Source organism: Symphodus melops, assembly GCF_947650265.1.
Source record: "Symphodus melops genome assembly, chromosome: 20".
Classification (NCBI taxonomy): domain Eukaryota; kingdom Metazoa; phylum Chordata; class Actinopteri; order Labriformes; family Labridae; genus Symphodus; species Symphodus melops.
Genome location: NC_136710.1, coordinates 20,330,515 through 20,357,143, shown reverse-complemented (window position 1 = coordinate 20,357,143; position 26,629 = coordinate 20,330,515). Strand labels below are relative to the sequence as shown.

At 50.5% G+C, this 26,629-nt stretch overlaps 2 protein-coding genes across 3 annotated transcripts; one reads left to right on the top strand and one right to left on the bottom strand.

The window, feature by feature from the left end:
- The first annotated feature begins 10,970 nt into the window (after positions 1 to 10,970).
- Positions 10,971 to 16,632, top strand: ecsit (ECSIT signaling integrator). Of its 2 annotated transcripts, none has more exons than XM_079371803.1 (8): positions 10,971 to 12,608; positions 13,037 to 13,207; positions 13,621 to 14,020; positions 14,127 to 14,350; positions 14,541 to 14,598; positions 14,757 to 14,905; positions 14,996 to 15,101; positions 16,283 to 16,632. In XM_079371803.1, exons 1-8 carry the CDS (start codon positions 12,432 to 12,434, stop codon positions 16,522 to 16,524), a joined length of 1,527 nt encoding a protein of 508 aa, XP_079227929.1. In that variant the 5' UTR covers positions 10,971 to 12,431; the 3' UTR covers positions 16,525 to 16,632. The 2 variants fall into 2 exon arrangements, with proteins under 2 accessions (XP_079227929.1, XP_079227930.1); XM_079371804.1 differs by having other exon boundaries at positions 12,521 to 12,641.
- Positions 16,633 to 18,585: 1,953 nt separating this feature from the next.
- On the bottom strand, positions 18,586 to 26,412 carry LOC306841697 (uncharacterized protein; the record flags this gene model as incomplete). The annotated part of the gene is made up of 7 exons (XM_079371652.1): positions 26,283 to 26,412; positions 21,249 to 24,230; positions 20,436 to 21,131; positions 19,247 to 19,296; positions 19,097 to 19,158; positions 18,713 to 19,024; positions 18,586 to 18,593 (listed from the first exon to the last, which is right to left on the bottom strand). Exons 2-7 carry the CDS (start codon positions 24,036 to 24,038, stop codon positions 18,586 to 18,588), a joined length of 3,918 nt encoding a protein of 1,305 aa, XP_079227778.1. The 5' UTR covers positions 24,039 to 24,230; positions 26,283 to 26,412.
- Between the last annotated feature and the right edge of the window lie 217 nt (positions 26,413 to 26,629).

The following is a 26,629-nucleotide window of genomic DNA, read 5'->3' as shown; positions in this document are numbered from 1 at the left end:
GTTAATCGCATGCTGAACACTAGGAGTGCTGCAGTCATAAACAGTCGATCACCGAGTGCTCGATCAGATATTTCACAAATAATCTGATCGAATGTTAAGATTTAGGCCTTTTTGGACAGATTCCTAAAGAGTAATAAAAAGTTCAATGTAACAGTCTCTCTCTCTTTCTCATCACTAAATATTTTCCATCTGACCATCCTCTTTACAGCCTGGTTCCAAAAAACCAAATAGGCATTCCCTCCAGGATTTCATGGACTGTTTGGGGAATTGTTGAGGCCTAAAATGTCTGATTTCGTGTCAGATTCTCCAAAACATTTCAACGCATGTTTGACATGTTTTTTCATGTCAATTACTTTCTTGCACACACTTCGATGTGAGTGAGTGATATTTGAACCTGAGCAGAGCGATTTACTTTGTGAAGCATGTTCATCTGCCTCACTCTCACACACACACACACACACACACACACACACACACACACACCGTGTCTGCTGGGTTAAAAACAATCTCAAATATTAAAAAGTGACGGAGCAGCGTCAGCTACACAGCGGCATGTTGTCCACAAACGGTTGTCATGGAGACAGGACGGACCTGCAGCGCGTCATGCTGACTCTCCTGAGTGCAGATAAACAGGAAGTGAGTTTGGTTCGTGGTCACTAAACTTCGGTGACGTATAGCTCGCTGTTTTCGCAGGGGACTGCTCTGATTGGTGAAAGTTGCGGGGACATTTTTTTTTGATTGGACAAATTTGCAGAAAAGTTGCGGTGATTGGACAAAATTGCAAGGTCGCCCAGAAATCGCGGGGATTGGTTGAATTTGCGTGAATTGTTGCGATCGCAACATCGCGACTTCCTGGAGGGACTGCATAGTGATTAGATATAGTTCACATTGTGTACTTTGTTTTGTTCAAAATGCATTTAGAGACTTTTGTTAAAATATAGAAAGAATGCTTATTTCATAACTTTTTGAAATTATTCATCAATTTTTTTATTGAAATTTGTGCCAGATCTTTAATTAAGTCCAAATTTATGTGTGGGATTAAACCGGAGCGTCCCGGAGAAAACCACGTACGCAGACCCAGAGTGAACAGGTCAAGTCCTGACGGGCAGAAACCAGCCGGCTTCAGACTGTCAGGACTCTACATATCCACACTGTGACTGCTTGGCCTGTTACAGCCAGTGTGTCGGGGAAGCTGGAGGTCGGGGAGATGATGGAGAGGCTGAGGTGGTCACGTGCGGAGCAGCATCTGTTCTTTTCAGATGTTTGTATTGGCGACGACAACTTGGAGTGAAGGCCTTCTTGATCTTCCTCCAAGTAGAGATCTTCTCCTGCTTGCACAGTTTTTCCTCCTCTGCTGCCCGTTTAGCAGACGGCTTCAGACTCTCCTCCTGTTGAAGTCTGTCATCCTCCACTTCTATCAGGAGGCTCTCAGCCCTCCACCACTTCACCTCTTGTTCTCGGAGGTCATCTAATGTTTTCTGCAGGTTCTCATTGGTTGCCTCTTGTTCTGCCAGATTGGAGGACAGCTCTAGACGCTCCTTAATTTGAAGCCCGATCTCCTCCAGTTCCTTCTGGAGGGTCTCAGCCTTCAACCGTTGGGCGGCCTTTTGTTTTTGGAGGTGCTCCACCTTCTTCTGCAGCTTCTTGTTGGTTTTCTCTTGTGCTGCCAGTTTGGAGGACAGCTCCAGACTCTCCTCAAGTTGAATCCTGGTCTCCTCCAGTTCCTTCTGGAGGGTCTCAGCCCTCAACCGCTGGGCCTCCTCTTGTTGTTGGAGGTCCTCTACCTTTTTCTGCTGGTTCTCATTGGTCGCCTGTTGTAGCCTGATCTCCTCCAGTTCCTTCTGGAGGGTCTCAGCCTTCAACTGTTGGGTGGCCTTTTGTTTTTGGAGGTCCCCCACCTTCTTCTGCAGCTTCTTGTTGGTCGCCTCTTGTGCTGCCAGTTTGGAGGACACCTCCAGACTCTCCTCAAGTTGAATCCTGGTCTCCTCCAGTTCTACCAGGAGGCTCTCAGCCCTCAACCGTTGGGCCTCCTCTTGTTTTTGGAGGTCCTCTACCTTTTTCTGCTGGTTCTCATTGGTCGCCTGTTGTAGCCTGGTCTCCTCCAGTTCTATCAGGAGGCTCTCAGCCCTCAACCGTTGGGCCTCCTCTTGTTTTTGGAGGTCCTCTACCTTTTTCTGCTGGTTCTCATTGGTCGCCTGTTGTAGCCTGGTCTCCTCCAGTTCTACCAGGAGGCTCTCAGCCCTCAACCGTTGGGCCTCCTCTTGTTTTTGGAGGCCATCTACCTTTTCCTGCAGATTCTCATTGGTTGCCTGTTGTAGCCTGGTCTCCTCCAGTTCTATCAGGAGGCTCTCAGCCCTCAACCGTTGGGCCTCCTCTTGTTTTTGGAGGCCCTCTACCTTTTCCTGCAGATTCTCATTGGTTGCCTGTTGTAGCCTGGTCTCCTCCAGTTCTATCAGGAGGCTCTCAGCCCTCAACCGTTGGGCCTCCTCTTGTTTTTGGAGGCCCTCTACCTTTTCCTGCAGATTCTCATTGGTTGCCTGTTGTAGCCTGGTCTCCTCCAGTTCTATCAGGAGGCTCTCAGCCCTCAACCGTTGGGCCTCCTCTTGTTTTTGGAGGTTCTCCACCTTCTTCTGCAGCTTCTTGTTGGTTGCCTCTTGTTCTGCCAGTTTGGAGGACACCTCCAGACTCTCCTCAAGTTGAAGCCTAGTCTCCTCCAGTTCTACCAGGAGGCTCTCAGCCCTCAACCGTTGGGCCTCCTCTTGTTTTTGGAGGTCCTCTACCTTTTTCTGCTGGTTCTCATTGGTCGCCTGTTGTAGCCTGGTCTCCTCCAGTTCTACCAGGAGGCTCTCAGCCCTCAACCGTTGGGCCTCCTCTTGTTTTTGGAGGCCCTCTACCTTTTCCTGCAGATTCTCATTGGTTGCCTGTTGTAGCCTGGTCTCCTCCAGTTCTATCAGGAGGCTCTCAGCCCTCAACCGTTGGGCCTCCTCTTGTTTTTGGAGGCCCTCTACCTTTTCCTGCAGATTCTCATTGGTTGCCTGTTGTAGCCTGGTCTCCTCCAGTTCTATCAGGAGGCTCTCAGCCCTCAACCGTTGGGCCTCCTCTTGTTTTTGGAGGCCCTCTACCTTTTCCTGCAGATTCTCATTGGTTGCCTGTTGTAGCCTGGTCTCCTCCAGTTCTATCAGGAGGCTCTCAGCCCTCAACCGTTGGGCCTCCTCTTGTTTTTGGAGGTTCTCCACCTTCTTCTGCAGCTTCTTGTTGGTTGCCTCTTGTTCTGCCAGTTTGGAGGACACCTCCAGACTCTCCTCAAGTTGAAGCCTAGTCTCCTCCAGTTCTACCAGGAGGCTCTCAGCCCTCAACCGTTGGGCCTCCTCTTGTTGTTGGAGGTCCTCTACCTTTTTCTGCTGGTTCTCATTGGTCGCCTGTTGTAGCCTGGTCTCCTCCAGTTCTACCAGGAGGGTCTCAGCCTTCAACTGTTGGGCGTCCTTTTGTTTTTTGAGGTTCTCCACCTTCTTCTGCAGCTTCTTGTTGTTTGCCTCTTGTGCTGCCAGTTTGGAGGACAGCTCCAGACTCTCCTCAAGTTGAAGCCTGTTATCCTCCAGTTCCTTCTGGAGGGTCTCAGCCCTCCACCACAGGGCCTCCTTTTGTTCTTGGAGGTCCTCTACCTTTTCCTGCAGGTTCTCAATGGTCGCCTCTTGTGCTGCCATTTTGGAGGACAGCTCCAGACACCTGCTCGTCATTTCCTCCAGTTGGTTCTTTGAGGTCATAGTTTGCTTGGAGGTCTTGATGCCGCTACTCTTTGTGAAGCTGTTGACAAGTCTATTCGACAATGCTGTTTCTCTGAATGAGTGTGTGAACTGTTCGTCTCTGAATGAGTGTGTGAACTGTTCGTCTCTGAATGAGTGTGAACTGTTTGTCTCTGAATGAGTGTGAACTGTTTGTCTCTGAATGAGTGTGAACTGTTCGTCTCTGAATGAGTGTGAACTGTTTGTCTCTGAATGAGTGTGAACTGTTTGTCTCTGAATGAGTGTGAACTGTTTGTCCTCAGGCTGGATCCGTGAAGTGAAGAGGCTTCTGGTCAGAGCTGGTACTTATAAACTTTACATGGCTTTGATGTCCTTTGATGTTCCAAAAATGGCTTTGATGTCACAAGTTCCAAAAATAGCTATGATGTCATAAGTTCCAAAAATGGCTATGATGTCATAAGTTCCGAAAATGGCTTTGATGTCACAAGTTGCAGGATGGCTTTGATCTCTTTATTTTTCCCAGACATTCTATCACCATGACAACATAACAACATTTAAATCAGTGCTGGTTAATTCAACATGGCCGCCCCCAGTATTAACATTAGACATAACCCGACGCTGACGGCTGAAATAAAAGGACTTGTACCTTCATCTTTTGGAGCTTACAAAGAAAACTTCATTGACACTGGTCAACGCTTCGTCCTGATTTAACTCGTGTTTCTAGCGCTCAGGTCGACGCAGTGCGAGCAGGTTATGGTGAACTTTGTCTTGAACTTGTCTTGTACTGTGGTTTAAGTAGGACCAGGTTCTGAGGCGGGTACACGTCAGAGGCGGGTACATGTCAGAGGCGGGTACACGTTCAGAGGCGGGTACACGGTCAGACTCCGAGACGGGTACACGTTCAGAGGCGGGTACACGTTCAGAGGCGGGTACACGTTCAGAGGCGGGTACACGTTCAGAGGCGGGTACACGGTCAGACTCCGAGACGGGTACACGTTCAGAGGCGGGTACACGTTCAGAGGCGGGTACACGTTCAGAGACGGGTACACGTTCAGAGGCGGGTACACGTTCAGAGGCGTTTTCTGGCAGAATTTGCGATTTCGATTTTTATCACGATTTTCTTCAAATCAAGCTCGTGCAATGTTCTCAATGTACAGTAACATTTACAAACATGACAGGAAATGACATCACACCAGTTAAAACTTTAAATGCCAGAACTCTAAATGAATAGAATAAAAACTAAAGTTATGAATTGATTTCAGATTTATGAAGAAGAAACACACAGACGTGTGATGTTCTTGTTTTTAGTGTCAGTTTGACAGAAATCTGCTCTGAAGTGTTGATATATATTTTGGGCCTTTGGGGTTGCCGTAGGTGACTTAGTTCACAGAAGTTATGAAACAAGAGAAGCTAACAATGTCTCCATATTTTCTTCTAGCCATACGGCTGAAACATTTACCTGTGAGCGTCATTTCATGTTCAGGTCTTTCATTGTTTATTTTGAGTTTGTTTAATAAAGTTACAACATGAGACAACAATTGATACATTCGCGATGCTAACCGTTAGCATTCCTATTCAAAATCTCATAGACGTTAGCATCAAGCTAGCAGACTTTTCGGTTGTTTAGCATATTATGAGATGAATAACTTCTGTTTTGATGTCTGTTTAGTTTTACAGCTTCTTTTATTAAAGACTGGACAAACAAACTTCAGCTTCTTTATTGGAGGAAAACTGTGAGCTATCTGTGGAGCTGTGTATCAGGCTAAAGAAGTCACGCACACACGCAGGGGCAGAATAGACGGCGTGTGTAAGTTAGCTGACAACAGCTCCTGGGTCAGTCGGGAGAAGCACTGCCAAAAACCGCGGCTTTGGCGATCACGTGATCGCGTTTTTTGAAATCACGATTTCGATCAGAAAACGATAAATCATTCAGCCTTACTGTGGCTGCCGTCTCCTCACACTTTACACTTTAACAAAAGTGAAGTCAGCAGGTGAGTTCGGAGGTGAATCTGCTCAGCTCATCAGAACACATGTTTGATGTGTGAGTGCGGCCTCAGACGGCCTCGTGTCTCTAACAGTCGGTCCAAAGCTCAGGAACAGATCTGGTGTCTGATGGGAGCGCTCTGCAGGCTGGGCTGGATCCAGGCTGCCTGACAGCTGCACAGCCACACATTCTTGGACTCGGGGGAGTCTGCTGTGAAGTCTCAGCTCTGCAGACTTTCTCATCCAACTGGTTGATGCTGGAGTTTATAAAAACGTGCCTTTTCATCCCAGCAGGAGCGAAGCCAGGAGCAGAGAGGAAGCAGATATAATTAGCCCAGCGTGCGCTCCTCTTTCTCTCTTCATGTGCTCGTCGTCGAGCTGCCACGTCTCCAGATGTCCCCAAAATAACAAAACTGCCATTTGCACGTTAAAACATCAGTTTCTCCTGCAGCAGGCACTTTCTCATCACATGCAGCTTCACGGCGCCCGCCCACTCCTTCTCTTTGACTCTAACCTGCATGATGACCTCAACCACCTACAGACGCCCTGGCTCCCAGAACGCATCACTCTCTGCACGCCCCTGCACCAGTGAAAGTGAGAACTGCATCACCTCGCTCACTCGCTCTGCCCCCGCTCCTTTGATTCACCTTATACACATCAACTGTTTAACATTCATTAAACCAGAATAAAGGGAGCACAGAGGGGGCGTGGCTTTAGAGGGAGCACAGAGGGGGCGTGGCTTTAGAGGGAGCACAGAGGGGGCGTGGCTTTAGAGGGAACACAGAGGGGTGTGGCTTTAGAGGGAGCACAGAGGGGGCGTGGCTTTAGAGGGAACACAGGGGTGTGGCTTTAGAGGGAGCACAGAGGGGCGTGGCTTTAGAGGGAGCACAGAGGGGGCGTGGCTTTAGAGGGAGCACAGAGGGGGCGTGGCTTTAGCGGGAGCACAGAGGGGGCGTGGCTTTAGAGGGAGCACAGAGGGGGCGTGGCTTTAGAGGGAGCACATAGGGGTGTGGCTTTAGAGGGAGCACAGAGGGGGCGTGGCTTTAGAGGGAGCACAGAGGGAATGCTACTTTCTCAATCATGCTAGTTTTCTGCCTTTAAGTAAACAACTGGGCGACTCTCCATCCTGACAGTCTGAGAGTGTTTGAACACATTCATCGCTCTCAGACGTCCTTTGTTTAGTTTCACAGTCAGACTCTTTGGCTCGCCGTCCTGAAGGATAAAAGACTCTAAATATCAGAGGAAAGATGGAGGATGTGGTCGACACACAATCCATTATTTTGTTTATTAGTCTGTCTGACACACACACACACACACACACACACACACACACACACACACACACACACACACACACACACACACACGAGGATTCAAACACTTTTGAGGTCGGTCATGTTCGTCTGTGAGACTCTCGGTGCTCCAGTGTACTGACGCTGTAGTCTTTGTTGCAGTGGTCTTGGGTTTAGTTCTGACCTCTGACCTTTGCAGCACATCTGTCCGTCCTGTCTGTCTTCAGCTCTGTGATCTGATGAGGACTGTGAGCTGGTTACACACAGCACGTCTCTGCATGTTGTGGTTTATTTGTCTCTAATTTTAGAGGAAGGGAGAGAATCTGCTTCCTTGTTCTGTTTGCTGTTGTGCTTCGCAGATTGAGCTGACTTTCTATCAGCTGTGAACCCACAATGCATTTCTGCTTTCCAGAGCGTCCAGCAGCCGAACACAACACGCCGACTTGTCTCTGGAACTCTGTTATCCTTCATTGTTTCAAAAATGACTGATGCAGAAATATTAGCTGTTCTCTGGCACAAAGCGCCTGGAAGCTGCAGCTCAAAGGAAGTGATGTGTTCAAGGGTTCTGTTGGTTTGCAGTAAATTAGAGTCTCGCACAATAAATCACCATTTTATAGCTTATGTGAGCTTTTGCAGGAGACATCACAAAAGTTGGATTTTATGGCAACAAATCTGAAAACACACTAACAACGAGCTCGCTCACATTTTCCCACTGGGTGGATTTCATGCTGTTTAAACTCAAACGATGGGCTTCTCCTCAGAGTCGGATCTGTGTGTCACACAGGAGGACGCTCCATCATGCACAGAGTCTGACGTCTGCTGCAGGTTCAGCTTTGTGTCCACTTCACCTCAAATCGTTTTGAAACTCAAATTCCCTCCTGTGCATGTGGAAGTCAACACGTCCGCTCAGGCCCTGTGTTCATGCAGCAGCTTTCTCACTCTGATGTCTGAGGAACAGAGAGTTCACGTTCATCACACTGCTCGCCATGTGCAGGCATATTTAACGTGGACGATGCGTCCAATCATGGACGAGAGCAAAGAGCAGCGTGACCCTGAGAGTCAGGACTCAGGACTTCAGTCTGTACCCTCCAAACATCAGAGAGGAGTCTGTACCCTCCAAACATCAGAGAGGAGTCTGTACCCTCCAAACATCAGAGAGAGGAGTCTGTACCCTCCAAACATCAGAGAGGAGTCTGTACCCTCCAAACATCAGAGAGGAGTCTGTACCCTCCAAACATCAGAGAGGAGTCTGTACCCTCCAAACATCAGAGAGGAGTCTGTACCCTCCAAACATCAGAGAGAGGAGTCTGTACCCTCCAAACATCAGAGAGGAGTCTGTACCCTCCAAACATCAGAGAGGAGTCTGTACCCTCCAAACATCAGAGAGAGGAGTCTGTACCCTCCAAACATCAGAGAGGAGTCTGTACCCTCCAAACATCAGAGAGGAGTCTGTACCCTCCAAACATCAGAGAGGAGTCTGTACCCTCCAAACATCAGAGAGGAGTCTGTACCCTCCAAACATCAGAGAGAGGAGTCTGTACCCTCCAAACATCAGAGAGAGGAGTCTGTACCCTCCAAACATCAGAGAAGAGTCTGTACCCTCCAAACATCAGAGAGAGGAGTCTGTACCCTCCAAACATCAGAGAGAGGAGTCTGTACCCTCCAAACATCAGAGAGAGGAGTCTGTACCCTCCAAACATCAGAGAGAGGAGTCTGTACCCTCCAAACATCAGAGAGAGGAGTCTGTACCCTCCAAACATCAGAGAGAGGAGTCTGTACCCTCCAAACATCAGAGAGAGGAGTCTGTACCCTCCAAACATCAGAGAGGAGTCTGTACCCTCCAAACATCAGAGAGAGGAGTCTGTACCCTCCAAACATCAGAGAGAGGAGTCTGTACCCTCCAAACATCAGAGAGAGGAGTCTGTACCCTCCAAACATCAGAGAGAGGAGTCTGTACCCTCCAAACATCAGAGAGGAGTCTGTACCCTCCAAACATCAGAGAGGAGTCTGTACCCTCCAAACATCAGAGAGGAGTCTGTACCCTCCAAACATCAGAGAGGAGTCTGTACCCTCCTCTGCACCACGTCACTGTTTTACAGACTCTTCTCCTGAACGTCGACTTTTAACAAACTGTGGAGAAACGCTTGAGACATGACAAGTGGAGGAAAATGTGCAAATTGTTATCATTGCATCAGAAATAAAGTGACTCCACATCATCTGATGTTTCACACGCACACACGCACACACACACACACACACACACACACACACACACACACACACACACACACACAGCCTTCACTCCCCTGCAGAGCTCTCTCTCAGCAGCCTTCCTCTCAGATGTTAGCGCACACGTCATATTTACTGTTCCCTTGTGCCCCGCCGCCCCCTCCTCCTTTTACAAGACAAGTAAACACAACATCAGCAAGGAGGGACAGCCAGGGTCTGCACATGTGCAACAAAAGCAGCTCTGTGCAGCAGCATCACACAAACACACACAGAGAAAGATGTCAACACTTTATTTTATAAATGTCAAGTGTGTGTGTGTGTGTGTGTGTGTGTGTGTGTGTGTGTGTGTGTGTGTGTGTGTGTGTGTAACAAAAGTCCCACCGTGCATGATGTAAATGTGTCAACAAACAAGCTGATTGAGACAACCACTAAATGTTCCATGAAGTAGAACAAAGGCTGCAGCATCTTCACATCAGACCCAAGCAGACTCAGAAACACAGTAAAGTCTCATATCTAACTCCAGCCCGCCGCGTGCCATGAGAAAGGTTCGGATCCCAGGCCGGATCCATGTGGCTCTGAGAGGGGAACTCGGCAGCTGCTGCACAAAATGTAAATGTCAGATGTTTACTGACGCACCAGGATGTGATGCACACACCTACACACTCTGTGCACACACCTACACACTCTGTGCACACACCTACACACTCTGTGCACAAATGCATGTTGCAACACTGCCTGCAACGACAATCAAGTGCGCCATCCCACTCTGCACATATGTGGACATTCATTAAAGAATCAAGTGAAACAGTGTTAAACGAGCTTCTCTGATTGGTTCCTTTACTCCCTCAGAAGTCAACGTTACTATTAAGACGGTCACTTTTCCCTCTGAAATAAAGCAGCAAGCACCGCGAGACATCAGCATGATCCAATTAAAAACGGTCTCATGACAGTAAACTAGAGATGGAACAAAGCAGGACTGTTTACACAGTAAGAACATACTGATGGTGTCCATGTTATGAACGTGAGGCGAACATCCAATAAACAACTATTATAGACTCCTGTACAAGACCTTTGGAGCTGTGTTCCCTCCTGAACGATGTGAGAGTCAAACCCGAGCAGTCTGACAACTTTCCACCAAAGCTGTCAGTAAACAGAGAGAGACAAACAGAGCTTCACTCACCCAGGCTGTTGGTGGAAGAGTCCATAATCCCGAGTGTGAAATGTGTCAAGTTTGTCTAAGAGGACAGTCTGGACTGAGGACTGTTTTCCATGCTGAGAGAGAGAGAGAGAGAGAGAGAGAGAGAGAGAGGAGTGTCAGAAGTTACACACTGCTCGGGGGCTCCCGTCAAACTACCCAAAGTTAACAACAATAACACCGGAAGCCGATTTCACAATAAAACTTGAGCGCGTCATAGAAATAATACAAAACTTCATAGGCCTATGATTTAAAATATATCATTGACATTTTATTATGATAAGTAAAGAAGCCCTGAGAGGTTGTTTCGTATTAAATATTAAACTCTGCTGCTCGCAAACAAAACATCCACACAAACGAGACTCTTCTCCTCTGTCGCCCCCTGGTGGTGGAACGAGCCCCTCTGTACCTTTAACAAAGAGCTAAAGACCCAGCTCTTTCATGAATACCTACAACTGTCCAGCACATTACACTTTGACTCCCCTGTTTACACTGTTTACAGTTTTATATTTTGTATATTCAGTAATCCTTTTTTAAATGTGTTACATTACTATTTTACCAGACCCTGGTCACTTTACACTGTTTGCAGTATTTTATTCTTCATGTTATTATTGTGTACATTCAAAAAACTCCTTTTTTATTTTTCACATTATATTCTATTTTACTGTATATATGTGTATTACTAAATTCAGTTGTTAAATGTTATATTGTTATTGCATGGCCTTGCAGAACAGTCTTTACATTTCACTGCACATCTGTATGAGTATGTGACTAATAAAAAGCTTGAATCTCTATGATTATGTTGCTCTGGATAAAAGTGTCTGTTAAGTGAATTGTTGACATATTTAAACATTTTATTTTCAAACATTTTCGTCTAATAACGACCTTGATTTATTCTTGTTATCTCGGGACCACAATGTTGGTTTATAATAATATAATAATAAAAAGTTTGATTTGTGAAACACCAGTTCTTAATCCCCAAATAACAAGATAAATAAATTTAACTATGAAGAAAACAACCAAAATTGACTTGTAATTAGGACAAAATGGAGCTAAATAAAATGTCTAATGCATATCCGCTGAAGGCTTCTGTAAAAACCAGCCTGCACAAAGTCGATAAATTGATAACAGTCAATTGTAGTAAAATAAATGTAGGCCTATGTATGTCAATTTTAGGCTTATGTAGATATTTACAGGATAAACAGCACTTGAAATAGTTTATTGAAAAGTTCATCTTTATCTTTATCAGATACAAGGTGATGGTGGTGCAGTGGGTAGTGTGCTTGGCCCATGTATGGAGGCTGCCCAGGTTCAAATCAAATCCAGCAGGTGGCAGATGTTTAGCATTCATTTAAAAATAATAAAACATTTTTAATATTCCCAAACCAGATGATAACTTAATGATAGCATGACATAAATGTTAATACAGCTATAACAGTAAATAAATAATAATAAAAAGCCCCAATCATAATGTTTAAACTGAACCCGGAAGTCCATAGCCTTATTTTGGCGGGCTTGACGATGTTCGCAGCGCTCGTGCGTGCTGATGGCTGAGTAGCGTTTTTAATGTCGAAAGTTTATCCTTCTCAAACTGTTAAATTCACGTACACTCAATAAATAACATCTACTTAATCACCCTAAGAGTGCAAACATATTTTCCATGCTTCACCACGGCGCGTGCCACATAAATAAATCAAGTATTATCAGTTGGGAAGATATTTGTCGCCACCACGCGGCAGGGCGGTGTAATACAAGCATATCTTGATATTCAAAACGACGAATAAATTGGCTTAAAACAACCTTTATGTCACTTTAACGACATTTAAGCCATTTGTCGTTAAAACAATTTACTTAAATACACTTTCAAATTTAATACTTATCGGGTGCGTGCTCCGCTTTGCTTCCACAGCCTAAAGTTACCGATTAAGTCTCCGTTTGTATCACAAGAAAAAGTGCAAACATATCAAGGCAGCGAATTTTAATTTATCAATGAAAAAAATAACTGAAACATATCTAACATCACAGACCCTGGAGCCGCGGAACAATTATCTCAGCTCATGTTTCTGTTTAGCGGGAAGCGAACTCCTGCAGGACCCGGATGTACAGCCGGCTCTTCAACATGGAGGCGTCCATGGAAAGAGATTTCTGAAGGGGACTTATTTCTTGGTACCTTCTTCAGCATCACTGTCCTTTAATTAAGTAAGAGATATTTAGTTCATGTAATATCGTATTAAATAGCAGAGTTTGTATACAAAATAAAACGTGACATGAATTACAATTCAACCGAATAACTCTAATGTGTGCGATACCTCGTAAAGAAATGTGTCATTTTAATGTTTTCTCTACTCCAGGATATAAAACATGTGGGACAGAAATCAACTACATGTTTTTATTAAATTAAACAAGCCCCTTTTCTGTTCGGCTATCACACATTCAATGTGACTTGCTTTAATTAAAATGTGTTTTCGTAAAAGTCTACCTGTTCTTCAGCTGTTTTCATAATCATGTGACGTCACCGTTGTTGTAAAATCTTCAGTTTTCTGAACGGGGTTCTGCATTGTTAAATCGTGTCCATGTCCCGTGCTCCTCTGCAGGCTCCCGTGTGTCTCTGTGATGTCTCCACCATGAAGTGTTCTCGCTGTCTGCTGCAGCTGCACACTCTCAGACTGGTGGGCCAGTCAGTCAGAGCTGCTGCCCAGTATGGTGCTGCGCTCCAGTCATCCTCCTCCAGTCAACCCAGCGTGCTGCTCAACACCCGGCACCAGGTCAACTCCAATCTGTCCACACACAGCAGCCTGATTCCAGTCTAAATATTGATCATTTATCAAAGGAGGACTCACTGATCAGAGCGGATCAGACGGGTTCTGACAGACTTAAATCTGAACACATTCACTTTACGAAGCAGAAGCAACACATCTCAGTCATGTTGACAGAGCTTTTATTTTGAAGTCATAAAGAGGTAGAAGTGTTTTTCTGATCAGTGTAGTTTGAGCGTCACATCATGGCTGTTTGTGACGTCAACACACTGATTTAAATCCACAGCTCTGTTTCCTCCGCAGCAGCATTTAACCCTTCACGTGCTCTGTGAGGTCGTGTGCTTTCAGGCTCCTGAATGTGCAGCGTTAAATAATCTTCTTCCTGGTTAAACTATATTAACTGAAGTACCTGTCACTTCTAGGTGTTGAGGCGTTTCCATGGCAGCCCGGCGTGTGCGAAGACTCCGCCCACTGAGTTCATCAAAGAGTTTGACAAGGACAAGAACAGATCTCTGGTCACGCAGGACGGCCTGTTTGACCGGATTCCCGACGACGCCAAATCTAAAGCCACGTTTAACAAAGTGGTGGAAGTCTTCTTGAAGAGTGACGTGAGGCGGCGAGGTCACGTGGAGTTCATCTACGCCGCCTTGAAGAAGATGCAGGAGTTCGGCGTGGAGCGAGACCTCGCCGTCTACAACAAGCTGCTGGACGTTTTCCCCAAAGAAGTGTTCGTGCCACGAAACTACATCCAGAGGATGTTCAACCATTACCCCCGACAGCAGGAGTGTGGCGTGCAGGTCCTGGAGCAGATGGAGAACCACGGTGGGTCTGAGTGAGACCTCAGAATGGTCCTGGAATTCCTGGAAAGCTTTGGAATTGAGAGCGTTTAGTGTGTGTCCCTCTGAAGTGGAGATGTTTGTTTCTTTAGGGATCCTTCCAAACGTGGAGACCAAAGTGCTGCTGGTCCAGATCTTCGGAGACAAGAGTCACCCCATGAGGAAGTACCAGCGCCTCATGTACTGGTTCCCCAAATTCAAAAACCTCAACCCCTTCCCCGTCCCTCGTCAGCTGCCCGAAGACCCCGTGGACTTGGCCCGCTTCAGCCTGACTCGTATCGCTAACGACCGGGACGCCAAAGTCACCGTTTACCAGGTGAGACTCTTCACATGTCAGAACAACGAAGACACGATGAGTCCGAACGTCTCGTGGTTTATTCTGTACATGAGGAGCTGAGCTCAGCAGCTAGACATCTCTTCTTGACCTTGTAGAGAAGGTCGACGGCTGACTCCTCCCCCTTCACGGTGTGCGTCCATCATGTGTGTCTGTCTTCTTGTCCCTGAAGCTGCCGAGCACGGACGTCACGGAGAGCGGAGAGGAAGTCACGCTGCCACATGTCATCGGTATGGAAACGCTTTTCTGAGTTTGAGTCGCTTCAGCCGCGTAGCAACGCCTTAGTTACCGTGTCTTTGATCTTTTCATGTCCACTGCGTGACGAGTCCTCATGTTGGCTCCGCTAAACAAGTCAAAGTGAACTGGGGTTCTTCTGTGTGGCCTGCAGGGATCCAGAGTCCGGCTCAGGTGGAGCTCCTGTCCAAACACAACCCGAGCAGGCCCGTGTTTGTCGAGGGTCCGTTCCCTCTGTGGCTGAGGAGGAAGTGTGTGTACTACTACATCCTGCGAGCAGAGCCCCCTCCTCCTGAGGAGCAGGTGGGAGGAGTCACACACACTGATCCACTTTCATGTATCCTCAGATCATTTAACAAAGCAGAACCTCTGACCCCCCCCCCCCCCCTGCAGGTAGAGGAGCCCTACGATCCTGAGAGGTGTTTGGACTATCCCCTGCAGCTGGACCTGGACCTGGATCGAGACTTGGGGGACGAGGAGAGCTTTGACGTGGAGGATTGTAAGAAGGAAGTCTTTTCTCCCGGGCGCAGCAGAGAGCGTCATCGTGCCGCCGCTCGGATCGCTTCCACTTTAAAGTCCTTCGGAGGTCACCGACGCTCCTTTAGAAAAAAGAACATGTTTGACGTCTTTTTGTCTCGTACAGATCACGCTCCGTCCTCACATTGTCCTCGCGCTCCGTCCTCACATTGTCCTCGCTCAGCGTCCTCGCTCAACGTCCTCACTCAGCGTCCTCACTCAGCGTCCTCACTCAGCGTCCTCACACAGCGTCCTCGCTCAACGTCCTCACACAGCGTCCTCACTCAGCGTCCTCGCACATTGTCCTCGCTCAACGTCCTCACACAGCGTCCTCACACAGCGTCCTCGCTCAGCGTCCTCACACAGCGTCCTCACTCAGCGTCCTCGCACATTGTCCTCGCTCAACGTCCTCACTCAGCGTCCTCACACAGCGTCCTCGCTCAGCGTCCTCACACAGCGTCCTCACTCAGCGTCCTCGCACATTGTCCTCGCTCAACGTCCTCACTCAGCGTCCTCGCTCAGCGTCCTCACACAGCGTCCTCGCTCAGCGTCCTCACACAGCGTCCTCACTCAGCGTCCTCACTCAGCGTCCTCGCACATTGTCCTCGCTCAACGTCCTCACTCAGCGTCCTCGCTCAGCATCCTCGCTCATTGTCCTCACTCAGCGTCCTCACTCAGCGTCCTCACACAGCGTCCTCGCTCAGCGTCCTCACACAGCGTCCTCACTCAGCGTCCTCACTCAGCGTCCTCGCACATTGTCCTCGCTCAACGTCCTCACTCAGCGTCCTCGCTCAGCGTCCTCGCTCAGCATCCTCGCTCATTGTCCTCACTCAGCGTCCTCACTCAGCGTCCTCGCTCAGCGTCCTCGCTCAGCGTCCTCTTGATGCTCGTAGTGAAGGAAAGAGCAGAGCGTTTTCATTCTCAGTGCACCAACGCTTCGTCTCTCCGCTCCTGAGTGCTCCGGACACGCTGGCCTTTCTTATCCGAAGGACCGAAAACGCTTTCAGAGCGGAGATGAACGTCCTGCTGCGTCCTGATTGGCTCATCCCGTCTCCATGCAGGAAGGTTGATAACTGAGTCTGTGAGCGTTTCCACGTGCTGGGAACAAACAGGAAGTTGAGGTTGAATAAAAACATCTGAGTGTGTGTTCTGTCTCGTCTGCAGTGGACGAGGGGCCGGTCTTCGCCATGTGCATGACGGGTCAGGGCGACCAGTCCACCCTGAACCAGTGGATCTCCGGACTCCAGCAGAACAACCCGATCCTGGGTCGGGTCCCCACGCTGTTCCGCCTGGAGGCCGGGCCCAAAGAGCTGCAGGGGCCCGAGGAGGTGGAGTCAGAACACGAGCGCACAGAGACCCCGAGAGAGGAGGGGGAGGAGCCAAGGAGCAGGAGGAGGAGTCAGTGACAGCAGGCAGACGGATGGAGATTTAACAGACTATATAAAAGTTATAAGTGTGAGGAGCTGCAGAACATAAAGTACGATATGTGACGGAATAAATGTCATTTAAAAACCTGTGTGTGACATGTTCCACATCAATACATCATAATGTGTGTGTGTGTGTGAGAGAGAGAGAGAGTGTGTGTGAAAGAGTGTGTGTGAGAGAGAGAGAGAGAGTGTGTGCGAGAGAGAGAGAGAGAGTGTGTGTGCGAGTGAGAGAGAGAGAGTGTGTGTGTGAGAGAGAGAGAGAGAGTGTGTGTGAGAGAGAGAGAGAGAGTGTGTGTGAGAGAGAGAGTGTGTGTGAGAGAGAGTGTGTGTGTGAGAGAGAGTGTGTGTGAGAGAGTGTGTGTGTGTGTGAGAGAGGGAGTGTGTGTGAGAGAGGGAGAGAGAGTGTGTGTGAGAGAGTGTGTGTGTGTGAGAGAGGGAGTGTGTGTGAGAGAGGGAGAGAGAGTGTGTGTGTGAGAGTGTGCGACATGTTCCACATCAGAGAGTGTGTGTGTGAATGTGAGTGTGTGTGTGAGAGTGAGTGTGTGACATGTTCCACATCAGAGTGTGTGTGTGTGTGTGTGTGTGAATGTGTGTGTGTGTGTGTGAGTCCTGACTGTCTCCAGTGAGGGAGAAGCTGGAGTCCTGCTGGCTGTGTTGTTGTCAGAGCTGTGTTTACATGGCTCCTCCCCTTGTGTATAAAAGCTGTTTGAGTCATAAAGAACATACTGACTGATCATTGGATGAATATCTGTGACTGTCAGCAGTGAATCCTTCAGACTCGTCTCAAAGGTAGAAAAGTTTTATTACTGAAAGGCAGCCAAAACATTCCCTTTACCCAGTAAACATGTTGATACATTCTGAGAGGTGAAACAGCTGCAGGCAGCTTTGTGCTCAAACAACATTTCAGCATCGTCTTCAAACAAATCAAAGAATCACAGGAATGCATTCAAGGCTTTCTGATGCACGACGGCTCGCCCGCTCTCTACGTCTCATGCAGGAAGTCTTCCTTCGGAGCGCCACGGAAGAAGACACGGATCTATCTACACGTGAGGAAACAGCACACATCAATAAATAATAAATAAACTGATGATCAGCACAAAGGAAACATTTGGCATCTCAGAACCACTTCAGTATTTACAGTGCGGGAGGTCGCTGTAAGAAACACGTACAAAAAGGATGTGATGTCCGGAAGCTTTCACGCTTTGTTTGTTTGTTTGTTTGTTTGTTTGTTTGTTTGTTTGTTTGCTGCAGAATCAGAAGCACGCAGAAAAACATGCAAAGATTCAGGACATAGAAAAGTCCACAACAGTCGAGGCCCTGAACGCAACACGCCGGCAGAGCGGGAAAAGTTTGTACAAAAACAGAGTGAGTGGAAGTCTTCAGGGTCGGACTGATCCGGGTGTTAGACCTTAAAGGGGGTCTCTTTAAGTTCACCTGAGCCTGAAGTCTGCACGCTCGCTCATTAAACACACACACACACGTGATCGTCGCTGTCACGGCGTGGACCTGAGCGCGGCGGCAGGTGGAGATGACATGGCGTGGTGTGTTGGGGGCGTGGTCTGTTCGAGCCTGCTGGTTAAGAAGACGTTTTTGTGCTTTGACACTGTTGATGAACGAGACCTCTGCTTGTGTTGGAACTCTTCTGTTCACCGTTCAGTCTGGACTTCTATTGTCCACGCTGTGGGGTCAGTTACCACGGCAACCCTGGGGAGACGCCCCGTCCTCAGTGAAGTCCACGCTAACCACGTGAAGCAGCTTCTTGTTCATCTCCCATCTACGAGCCTCCTGGAAATAAATATGAAGTATAAATAAGACGGGGGGGGGGGGGGGGGGGGGTCCTCCTGGATCGTGGTCGGGGGGGGGTCCTCCTGGGTGGTGGTCTGGGGGGGGGGGGGGTGGTCCTGGGTGGTGGTCTGGGGGGGGGGGTCCTCCTGGTTGGTGGTCTGGGGGGGGGGGTCCTCCTGGGTGGCGGTCTGGGGGGGGGGGTCCTCCTGGGTGGTGGTCTGGGGGGGTCCTCCTGGGTGGTGGTCTTCAGTCTCTTTACGTCTCTGCAGGATGAATCAGATGTGTAAAGTGAGTTTGTGAGTGCTGCGTGTCGATGGTCTCACGTCTGTCAGAGGGGTCTCTCTACACGCCACGCCCCGCCCCGCCCCCCCACCATGTGTACCTGTCTCGCTGTTCCTCTGCAGCTGGCTGGTGAAGAAGCGCTCTCGCCGGGACACCTGCTCGTCCCAGGCCTCCAGGATCCTGTGGTGCTCGCCGGGCTCCAGGTTCAGGGTGTCGGGGTGGGCGTCCTCGATGTGGGCCCGCACCCCCTCCAGGCTCTGAGAGTACTGCTGCTCCCCACACACCATGCACACCAGCAGCTGGTTCAGAGGGTCGAAGTCCATCAGGTACCTGTTCCTCCACACGCCGTCCGGGACCGGGCCGTCCTCCGCACCGCCGCCCTCGAAGTCCAGGAAGGCGAGCTCCGACTCGTCTGAAGAGGAAACAGAAGCTTTTCAACACGGACGACACTGAACATGGAAACACGAGGCGGAGCGCCACTCACCTTCCAGCGGCGCCGTGTAGCTCGGGTAGGAAAAGGAAGGAGGGTCGCCGTCGTCTGATTGGCTGTCGCAGAGAGAGAGAGAACAGATTCAGTCATTGTCGCGTTAAATCAACGGGACGGAGAGCGACTCGTTTCAAAGTGACCTCTGACCTCATCAGATGTTCCGACTCCTCCGGCGAGTTCACCCACGGACCCGAGTCCTTCAGGAGACACAAACACAATAGCGTTAAGCTACGTCTGCGGCCCCGCCTCCACGCGGCGCCGCGCTCATGTCTCCATGACAACGGCCGCTGCTGCGTGACTTCTCACTGCACGTTGTATATTTCCTGATCCGACACGGAGCGAGGAGGACGAGGAGACAAATCTACGAAGAATATCAGACGTTGAGAAAAGAGCGGCGGCGAGGTCAACGGCGCCTCTCTGAAACGTTGAACGATGTTTTAACTCGAGCGCTCGGAGCGTTAGCTAAAAGAGAAGCTGGCTGTCATCTTTAGGATCCGGATCAGACCGCCAGCAGCACGCCACACGCCACGACGGTCAGTCACGCAGTGCAGACTGACCATCAGCTGCTCTCCACCGCTCCATGACTTCCTGTCTGGTTTGATATTTTGGTGGTTAACATGACTCAGCAGTTTGTTTTTACACGTTGCGTGTTTAACCTCTAAAGTCACGGAGCGTGTTTGAAGCTCTTTGTTTTGTTTGATCTGTGATTAATTCTCATTTTAGTTTCCTGTAACTATCCGTCTCTAAGTCCTCCAGGCTGTCATGTGTCAGCTGGGCCTCTATACGGAGCTGCGCTGTGGGCCTCTATACGGAGCTGCGCTGTGGGCCTCTATGCATAGCTGCGCTGTAGGCCTCTATACGGAGCTGCGCTGTGGGCCTCTATGCATAGCTGCGCTGTAGGCCTCTATGCGGAGCTGCGCTGTGAGCCTCTATGCATAGCTGCGCTGTAGGCCTCTATACGGAGCTGCGCTGTGGGCCTCTATGCGGAGCTGCGCTGTGGGCCTCTATGCGGAGCTGCGCCGTGGGCCTCTATGCATAGCTGCGCTGTAGGCCTCTATACGGAGCTGCGCTGTGGGCCTCTATGCGGAGCTGCGCTGTGGGCCTCTATGCGGAGCTGCGCGGTGGGCCTCTATGCGGAGCTGCGCCGTGGGCCTCTATGCGGTGCTGCGCCGTGGGCCTCTATGCGGTGCTGCGCCGTGGGCCTCTATGCGGAGCTGCGCCGTGGGCCTCTATGCGGAGCTGCGCCGTGGGCCTTTATGCGGTGCTGCGCCGTGGGCCTCTATGCGGAGCTGCGCCGTGGGCCTCTATGCGGAGCTGCGCCGTGGGCACCTCTCACCTGTGTGTGCAGCTCGTGTGCAGGTAGGATGGGTCTCCAGGTTTTCGAGCACCCCCTTGATGGGACTCCCTTCTCCCTGATGGCCTTCCTGGCTCTCTGCTCCTTCTTCTTGATCCTCCAGTACTCCCTCTTCCTCCTCAGGAAGTCCTCCTCAGACTCCCCGGGGACGCGCTTCGGAGGGACCATGGTGCTGATCGGGCTCAGCTTGTGGATCATGTGTGTGGGGGTCTGGTGGTGAGCACTTGGGGGTTTTATGGGGCTCAGGGTGGGGCTCAGGGTGGGGCTCAGGGTGGGGCTCAGGGTCTGAGGAGGGGGTTCGATGGGGTGCAGGTTGATACTGGTGAGCGGGTTTTCTGGGGGCTTGAGGGTCGGGAGAGGAGGAGGCGAGTCCACATCTGTGCTTCTACAAATCCACTTTCCTGAGCGAGTGGCGCTGGGTCTCTGATCCTCAGAGTCCGAGCCGGCCTGCGAGGGTCCGAGGGGTCTCTGCTCAGAGCAGGACGCTCTGTGAACGGGCACTTTGACCTGCAGCGTGCCAGGGGGGCGTTCAGCAGGGGGCGCTGCAGGGCTCACCACCAGGACTGTGGGGATGCAGGTCACAGAGGTCACAGAGGTCACAGAGGTCACAGAGGCCGTGGGAGGTCTGGACTGAGGGGCGGGGTTAACTGGAGGACTGACACCTTTCACGCTTGACGCCTGCAAGGACAAACAAAAACATGTGATTAATAAGAGAGACGTGCTCAGGACTCGGAGGAGGCCCGTCTCCGTGTGTCCCACGCCAAACTCAGCACAGCGACACGCGTGTTCGCTTACCTGCGTGTTCCTGTGAGAAGAGCGAAGGTTCGAGTCCCTCTGCCTGGCCTTTAAGCGAGCCCTCTGCTGCCTCTTCATCAGCTTCCAGTACTCCCTCTTCCTCTGCAGGCTGCTCAGGCCGCCGTGCACCGTCACCACGCAGCCAGGCTTCTGTGGCGACGGCGCCTCGTTGCTCCCGCTCGGCTCGGCTCGGCTCGGAGCTAAAGGAAGGTGGTGCAGCCTCGGCGGCTCTGCTGAAGTGCTTTCAGTCTTCCTGGTGCAGATCCTTGGAGTCCTGCGAGGAGAGGACGGCCCCTCGGAGGCGTCCGTGGAGGACTTCACGATGACGTTTGAAAAGGTTTGTGTCGAGGTCTCGCAGGTTGGACTGGAGACAGGAAGTGGCGAAGGTGTCCTGCTTGTTTGAGGGGAGTTCTTGAGGGGGAGACTTGGGGAACCTGCTTGTACCGAGGCGTCAGAATCCGCCTGCCAGCTTTTAATCTCAAGAGTCAGATCAGCAGCGAGCGGAGCCGCCTGAGCCTCCTCAAAGAAGAGCTGCATCAGCCCGGGCTTGGTCTCTGGATCCGAAGCCTCGTCCTCCATCTTCACATCAGCCTGCACGCTCTTACACTCCGACACCGAGCTCAAGGATTCCTCCAGAAGTTTCTTCATGGAGGCCACGGCGAGCAGCGTGGTAGCTGGGTCGGACTCCTGCTGGGGGGGCGATGGAGGGGCCGGGGGTTTGGGGTCTGGACAGATGGCTTGTTCTGCTGGGGAATCTAGGTCAACGGCTGCCTCCTGTTTGATCCCACTCACAGGATGGGGAGGCTGGGCGCTCGGTGCTGGGAGCGGGCTCACCTGCCTCTGGATCTTCCTCCTCTGGAGGGCCCGGGCTTGGAGCAGTCCCTGCTTCAGCCGGGCCGCCCGAGCTGCTCGCTGCTCCCGTTTCTTGATCCTCCAGTACTCCCTCTTCTTGGCCATCCTCTCCTCCTCGCTCAGCTCCGGCTCGGGACAGGAAGACGACGGCGACGCCACACTGCTTGAAACTGCCATTTTCATAACACATCCACCGAGACTGGACGCGGCGGCCGACCCTCCGGAGGACGCGCTCTCAGGGGTTTGAGGCAGAGTGAGTTTGAGCTGGCCGGCGGCGAGGGGAGGAGCGCCGGTGCTTTCAGCTCTCGGCCTGATCGATGGAAGTCTCGGAGGTTTGTCGAGTCCAGCGAGAGGAAAGGACACGTTCACCTGAGCGGGGCGGAGGTGCGGCGGAGCCACGACTCCGCGTTGGTTATCTGGGTGGATGTGAGGAGTGGAGATGGGAGGGCTGTGTTTGTGTACTTCTGCTGAGCCGTGATTGGTCGGGATGCTGATGCTCACCGTCCCGTCCTCTTTGATGAAGCCGCCGATGGTCTCCGAGGCGTGGCTGACCATACTTCCTGCTGATTGCGCTCTCGCCCTCCTCATCTCCTCCAGGATCTTCTGATAGCGTTTGACTCTGCGCGTGACGCAGTCCCTCTCCTTCAGACGACTCCTCGTCTCCATCGACAGCTTCGCTCGCTGCTCGCGCTTCTTAATGCGCCAGTTCTCCCGCCGCTTGGCGATGATCTGCTCAGGTGTGTCGTTGGGATCTATCTTCGGGATGTTTCTTGCACCAAAGAAGGAGGCAAACATCGGCGATTTACACCTGATGTTTCTTTGATTCATGAAAGTCTTTTGTGCGTCGATGAATCTCTGTCGAGGTGTTTTACATCGAGCCACGCCTCGGGACACAGAGACACACAGAGGAAGCTTTCTCTGCGTCTCTCCGGCCTTCCTCGCAGAGACGACTTCAGGAGCGTTCCCCGTCACGCTCCCGGGTGGATGATGGACTGTTAAGTGGTCGACGTGCAGGTTAAGCGCGGCTACACTTTTTGCAGGCGTAAAAGAAGCAGTGACCCGAGCGTGACACGGATTCTGTCCGACTCTTCTGGAGAACGTTCGAGAGGAAACACAAGCGAGAGCCGCGCCTCCAACCTGTCCTGTTCTCCCAGCATGCCTCGGTGAGCTCGTCTCCTGTATCCTCTCTCTGCTCTTAGCTAACTGAGCGGCCATCTTGGCTCTCTGCTCTCGCTTCTTAATCCGCCAGTGCTCTCTGCGTTTGGCCGCTCTCTCCTCCTCGGACTCAGTGGAGGTCAGTTTGGAGATGCAAACCGCTCTGGGCCTCTGCGCGGGGGCCAAGGCACTCGGCGCTCCTCTGTGAGGGGTGAAAGTCCGACCTGCAGTCGCACTGCAGGGGGAGAGTTTGGGCTGCATGCGGGGTTGTGCCTTGGCTGGAGATTTGGGGCTGAACGCTCCCTGCATAGACGCACATGGCGGAGGTGTTTTAGCGGAGCTGCCGTTGGCGATTCTGCTCGCTGCGGGTGGAGGCACTGAGGAGGGGGCGTTCGGACGCGGGGCGGCGTTCAGAGCTGAGGTAGCGGCTTTGATCCCAGCGGCTCTCACTGAATATGAAGCTGGCACCTGAGGCAGCACCTTGTTGAGCTCCATCGTCTGCAGCCACTTCTCCTTTTGGCGCTCGCTGGCTCTGACTGAACCTTCCTCGGCCGTGTCGCCGGACTCATCCCGACTCAGCAGCGGAGAAGAAAAAGCAGCGAAGGAGCCGGAGACGTTCGGACCTACGACTTTGTCTCCTCTGCTCTCGGACAGTCGAGCCCTCTGCTCTCGTTTCTTGGTCCTCCAGTATTCTCTCTTCTGGGCGAGCGTGGCATTATCGTACTCGGCGGCGGGCCGGTACCGGTGGGACGCTGCACCACCTTTACCTTTTGCAGTTGGCATGCTGTCTCCAGCTCGGACAGCCCATCAGTTCTCATCCGACAGTTCTGCTGTTCTCTTCCCTCGTCATCTCTCTCCGTCCTCCCTGCTTCTAGCTCACATGGCGTCGCCCGCCACCGTGACAGCGCAGTCGTAGATTTCGTGTTGATGAGCAGCAGCCAGATCTGTCAGACATCACATCAGAAGGCCGGCGTCCTGGAACACAGGAAGTAGATCTTAGTGGCGTCTTCAAACACACAAACACACGCAAGACTCCCAACCATTTCAAACCTGCCGTAAACCTGGAAGGCAGCCTGCGTGACGTTCAGACATGGAGCGACTCGACCACTGAGCCACAGCCGCACACTTTTCTATCTCAATCATGACATTCACACCTTCGTTTGGACATTTCTACCTCGACACGCTGACGTTACTGATTTCATCTCAACGATTCCACTTTACTGTCGACGTGTTGAATCTGCTCCCGTCTCTTTTGGATTTTATTCTCAACATTTCGCCTTTCCGCTCACAATGGACAGCTGAGCGCAATAAATCATGCATGGAAACCTTTTATTTTGAAATACAGTAAGCCCCTTCCTGTAGAGTGAAGGTTAAAGGACAGGAAGTGAAAGCCCAGAAACAGGAAGTGGTTAGATAACAAAGGTCAATGTGTGATGTCATCAGGTGAACGGTAACAAAGGTCAATGTGTGATGTCATCAGGTGAACGGTAACAAAGGTCAATGTGTGATGTCATCAGGTGAACGGTAACAAAGGTCAATGTGTGATGTCATCAGGTGAACGGTAACAAAGGTCAATGTGTGATGTCATCAGGTGAACGGTAACAAAGGTCAATGTGTGATGTCATCAGGTGAACGGTAACAAAGGTCAATGTGTGATGTCATCAGGTGAACGGTAACACAGGTCAGTGTGTGATGTCATCAGGTGAACGGTAACACAGGTCAGTGTGTGATGTCATCAGGTGAACTGATGAGTCCTCCCTCCACTCAAGTTCACATGAAGAGTTTTGAGCAAGTTGCGGACAAAATTGTCCTTAGCTCGTAGCTTGTGTTAGCATGCTAATGTTAGCGCTCTTTAGTGAGCTCGTAACTTCAATAACCTGTGTGCTGCCTTGTTCTGTTAGCATGCTAATGTTAGCCCTCTTTAGTTAGCTGGCAGCTTCAATAACCTGTGTGCTGCCTTGTTCTGTTAGCATGCTAATGTTAGCCCTCTTTAGTTAGCTCGTAGCTTCAATAACCTGTGTGCTGCCTTGTTCTGTTAGCATGCTAATATTAGCCCTCTTTAGTTAGCTGCTAGCTTCATGTAAACTGACACAGAATGATCTATCAGTCAGTATGTTCTTCTTCTTGACTCAAACAGCTTTTATACACAAGGGGAGGAGCCATGTAAACACAGCTCTGACAACAACACAGCCAGCAGGACTCCAGCTTCTTCAGTGAAATGAAATACTCTTTCATCAAATATTTAAGCATGTTGCCTTCACGGCCACCGTACATTTCGACTTTTCATCTTTCAATGTTCTGCCTTCATCAACGGGACAGAGCTGAACTCTCCTCCTTAAATAATAAACGTGTTTGGATTCATGGGAAACATTATTCACATTCCTGACACTTGTCCTGTGACAACATGAGCTGTCCTTCACTTTCTCAACACGAACACAATAAAAACAATAAAAACAGCACGTCGGTGTTTCCACTTCCGCCTGTTTCAACGGATTCAAAAGCAAATGAAGACAATGCATGCTCTAACCGCCCATCTCCTCACACACACACACACACACACACACAGTCTCCATGTGACAAACCTTAAAGCTCCATTTGGATTCAAACTAAAAACCCTCCGCGTGCCTAAATGGGGAATATTTGAACATTTCCGCGACATGTTCGCTGGTTTGAAGGCTCCAAAGCTGCAGGAAGCAGGAAGGAAGCAGAGAGACACTGTCCCTTTAAACATGTCCCTTTCTATCACTCATTACATCTGTCGACTCCAGAGCCATTTTTATTCTTTATTCCGTCCGTGTGATGGATCACTACGCGAGGACGACAGGGGAGAAAATGGAGCTGGTGTCGATCCGAGCGCGTTGTGTCTCTGTCTCTGCGCCGCACAATGGACAAGCTCTTCCTCCTTCTGTCCACACGGACTGTCTGAGGCTACAGAGAAACCAACAAACCCCGCACAGGATCCCCGCACAGGATCCCCGCAAAGCCGCGCGCTCGGAAACATGCGGAAGAATAAACATGCACCGTTACCTTCCTGAGACACTGAACTTTCCGGGACACTTTGTGGGGACGTTTTTAGGACGGATTTGTCTGCCAGGACACTGCAGCTACTTTCCGCCTGCCTGCCGAGCTCACTGGCTGCCTTGACAACGCTGAAAAGTACCAGGATGTGGGACCTGGATGCGCGGTGTGTGTGCGCGTGCACGAGTGTTAGTGTTTGTGTGGACGCTCAGTGTACAGTGCACCCCCTCCCCCCCCCCCCCCCCTTCAAACCCATGAAGCATCAGACATACAGAGTTAAAGATGGATTAATGCAGAGTGGTCGAGCACACGGAGGACACGTTTAGATCCACACTCTGCACACAGATCCATTGATC

Coding starts and splice junctions, on each gene's coding strand:
- ecsit (XM_079371803.1), top strand. CDS start 12,432: ATGAAAAAAATAACTGAAACATATCTAACATCACAGACCCTGGAGCCG. Junction 14,599..14,756: donor CACGCTGCCACATGTCATCG/GTATGGAAACGC, acceptor TGTGGCCTGCAG/GGATCCAGAGTCCGGCTCAG. Junction 15,102..16,282: donor GAGCTTTGACGTGGAGGATT/GTAAGAAGGAAG, acceptor TCTCGTCTGCAG/TGGACGAGGGGCCGGTCTTC.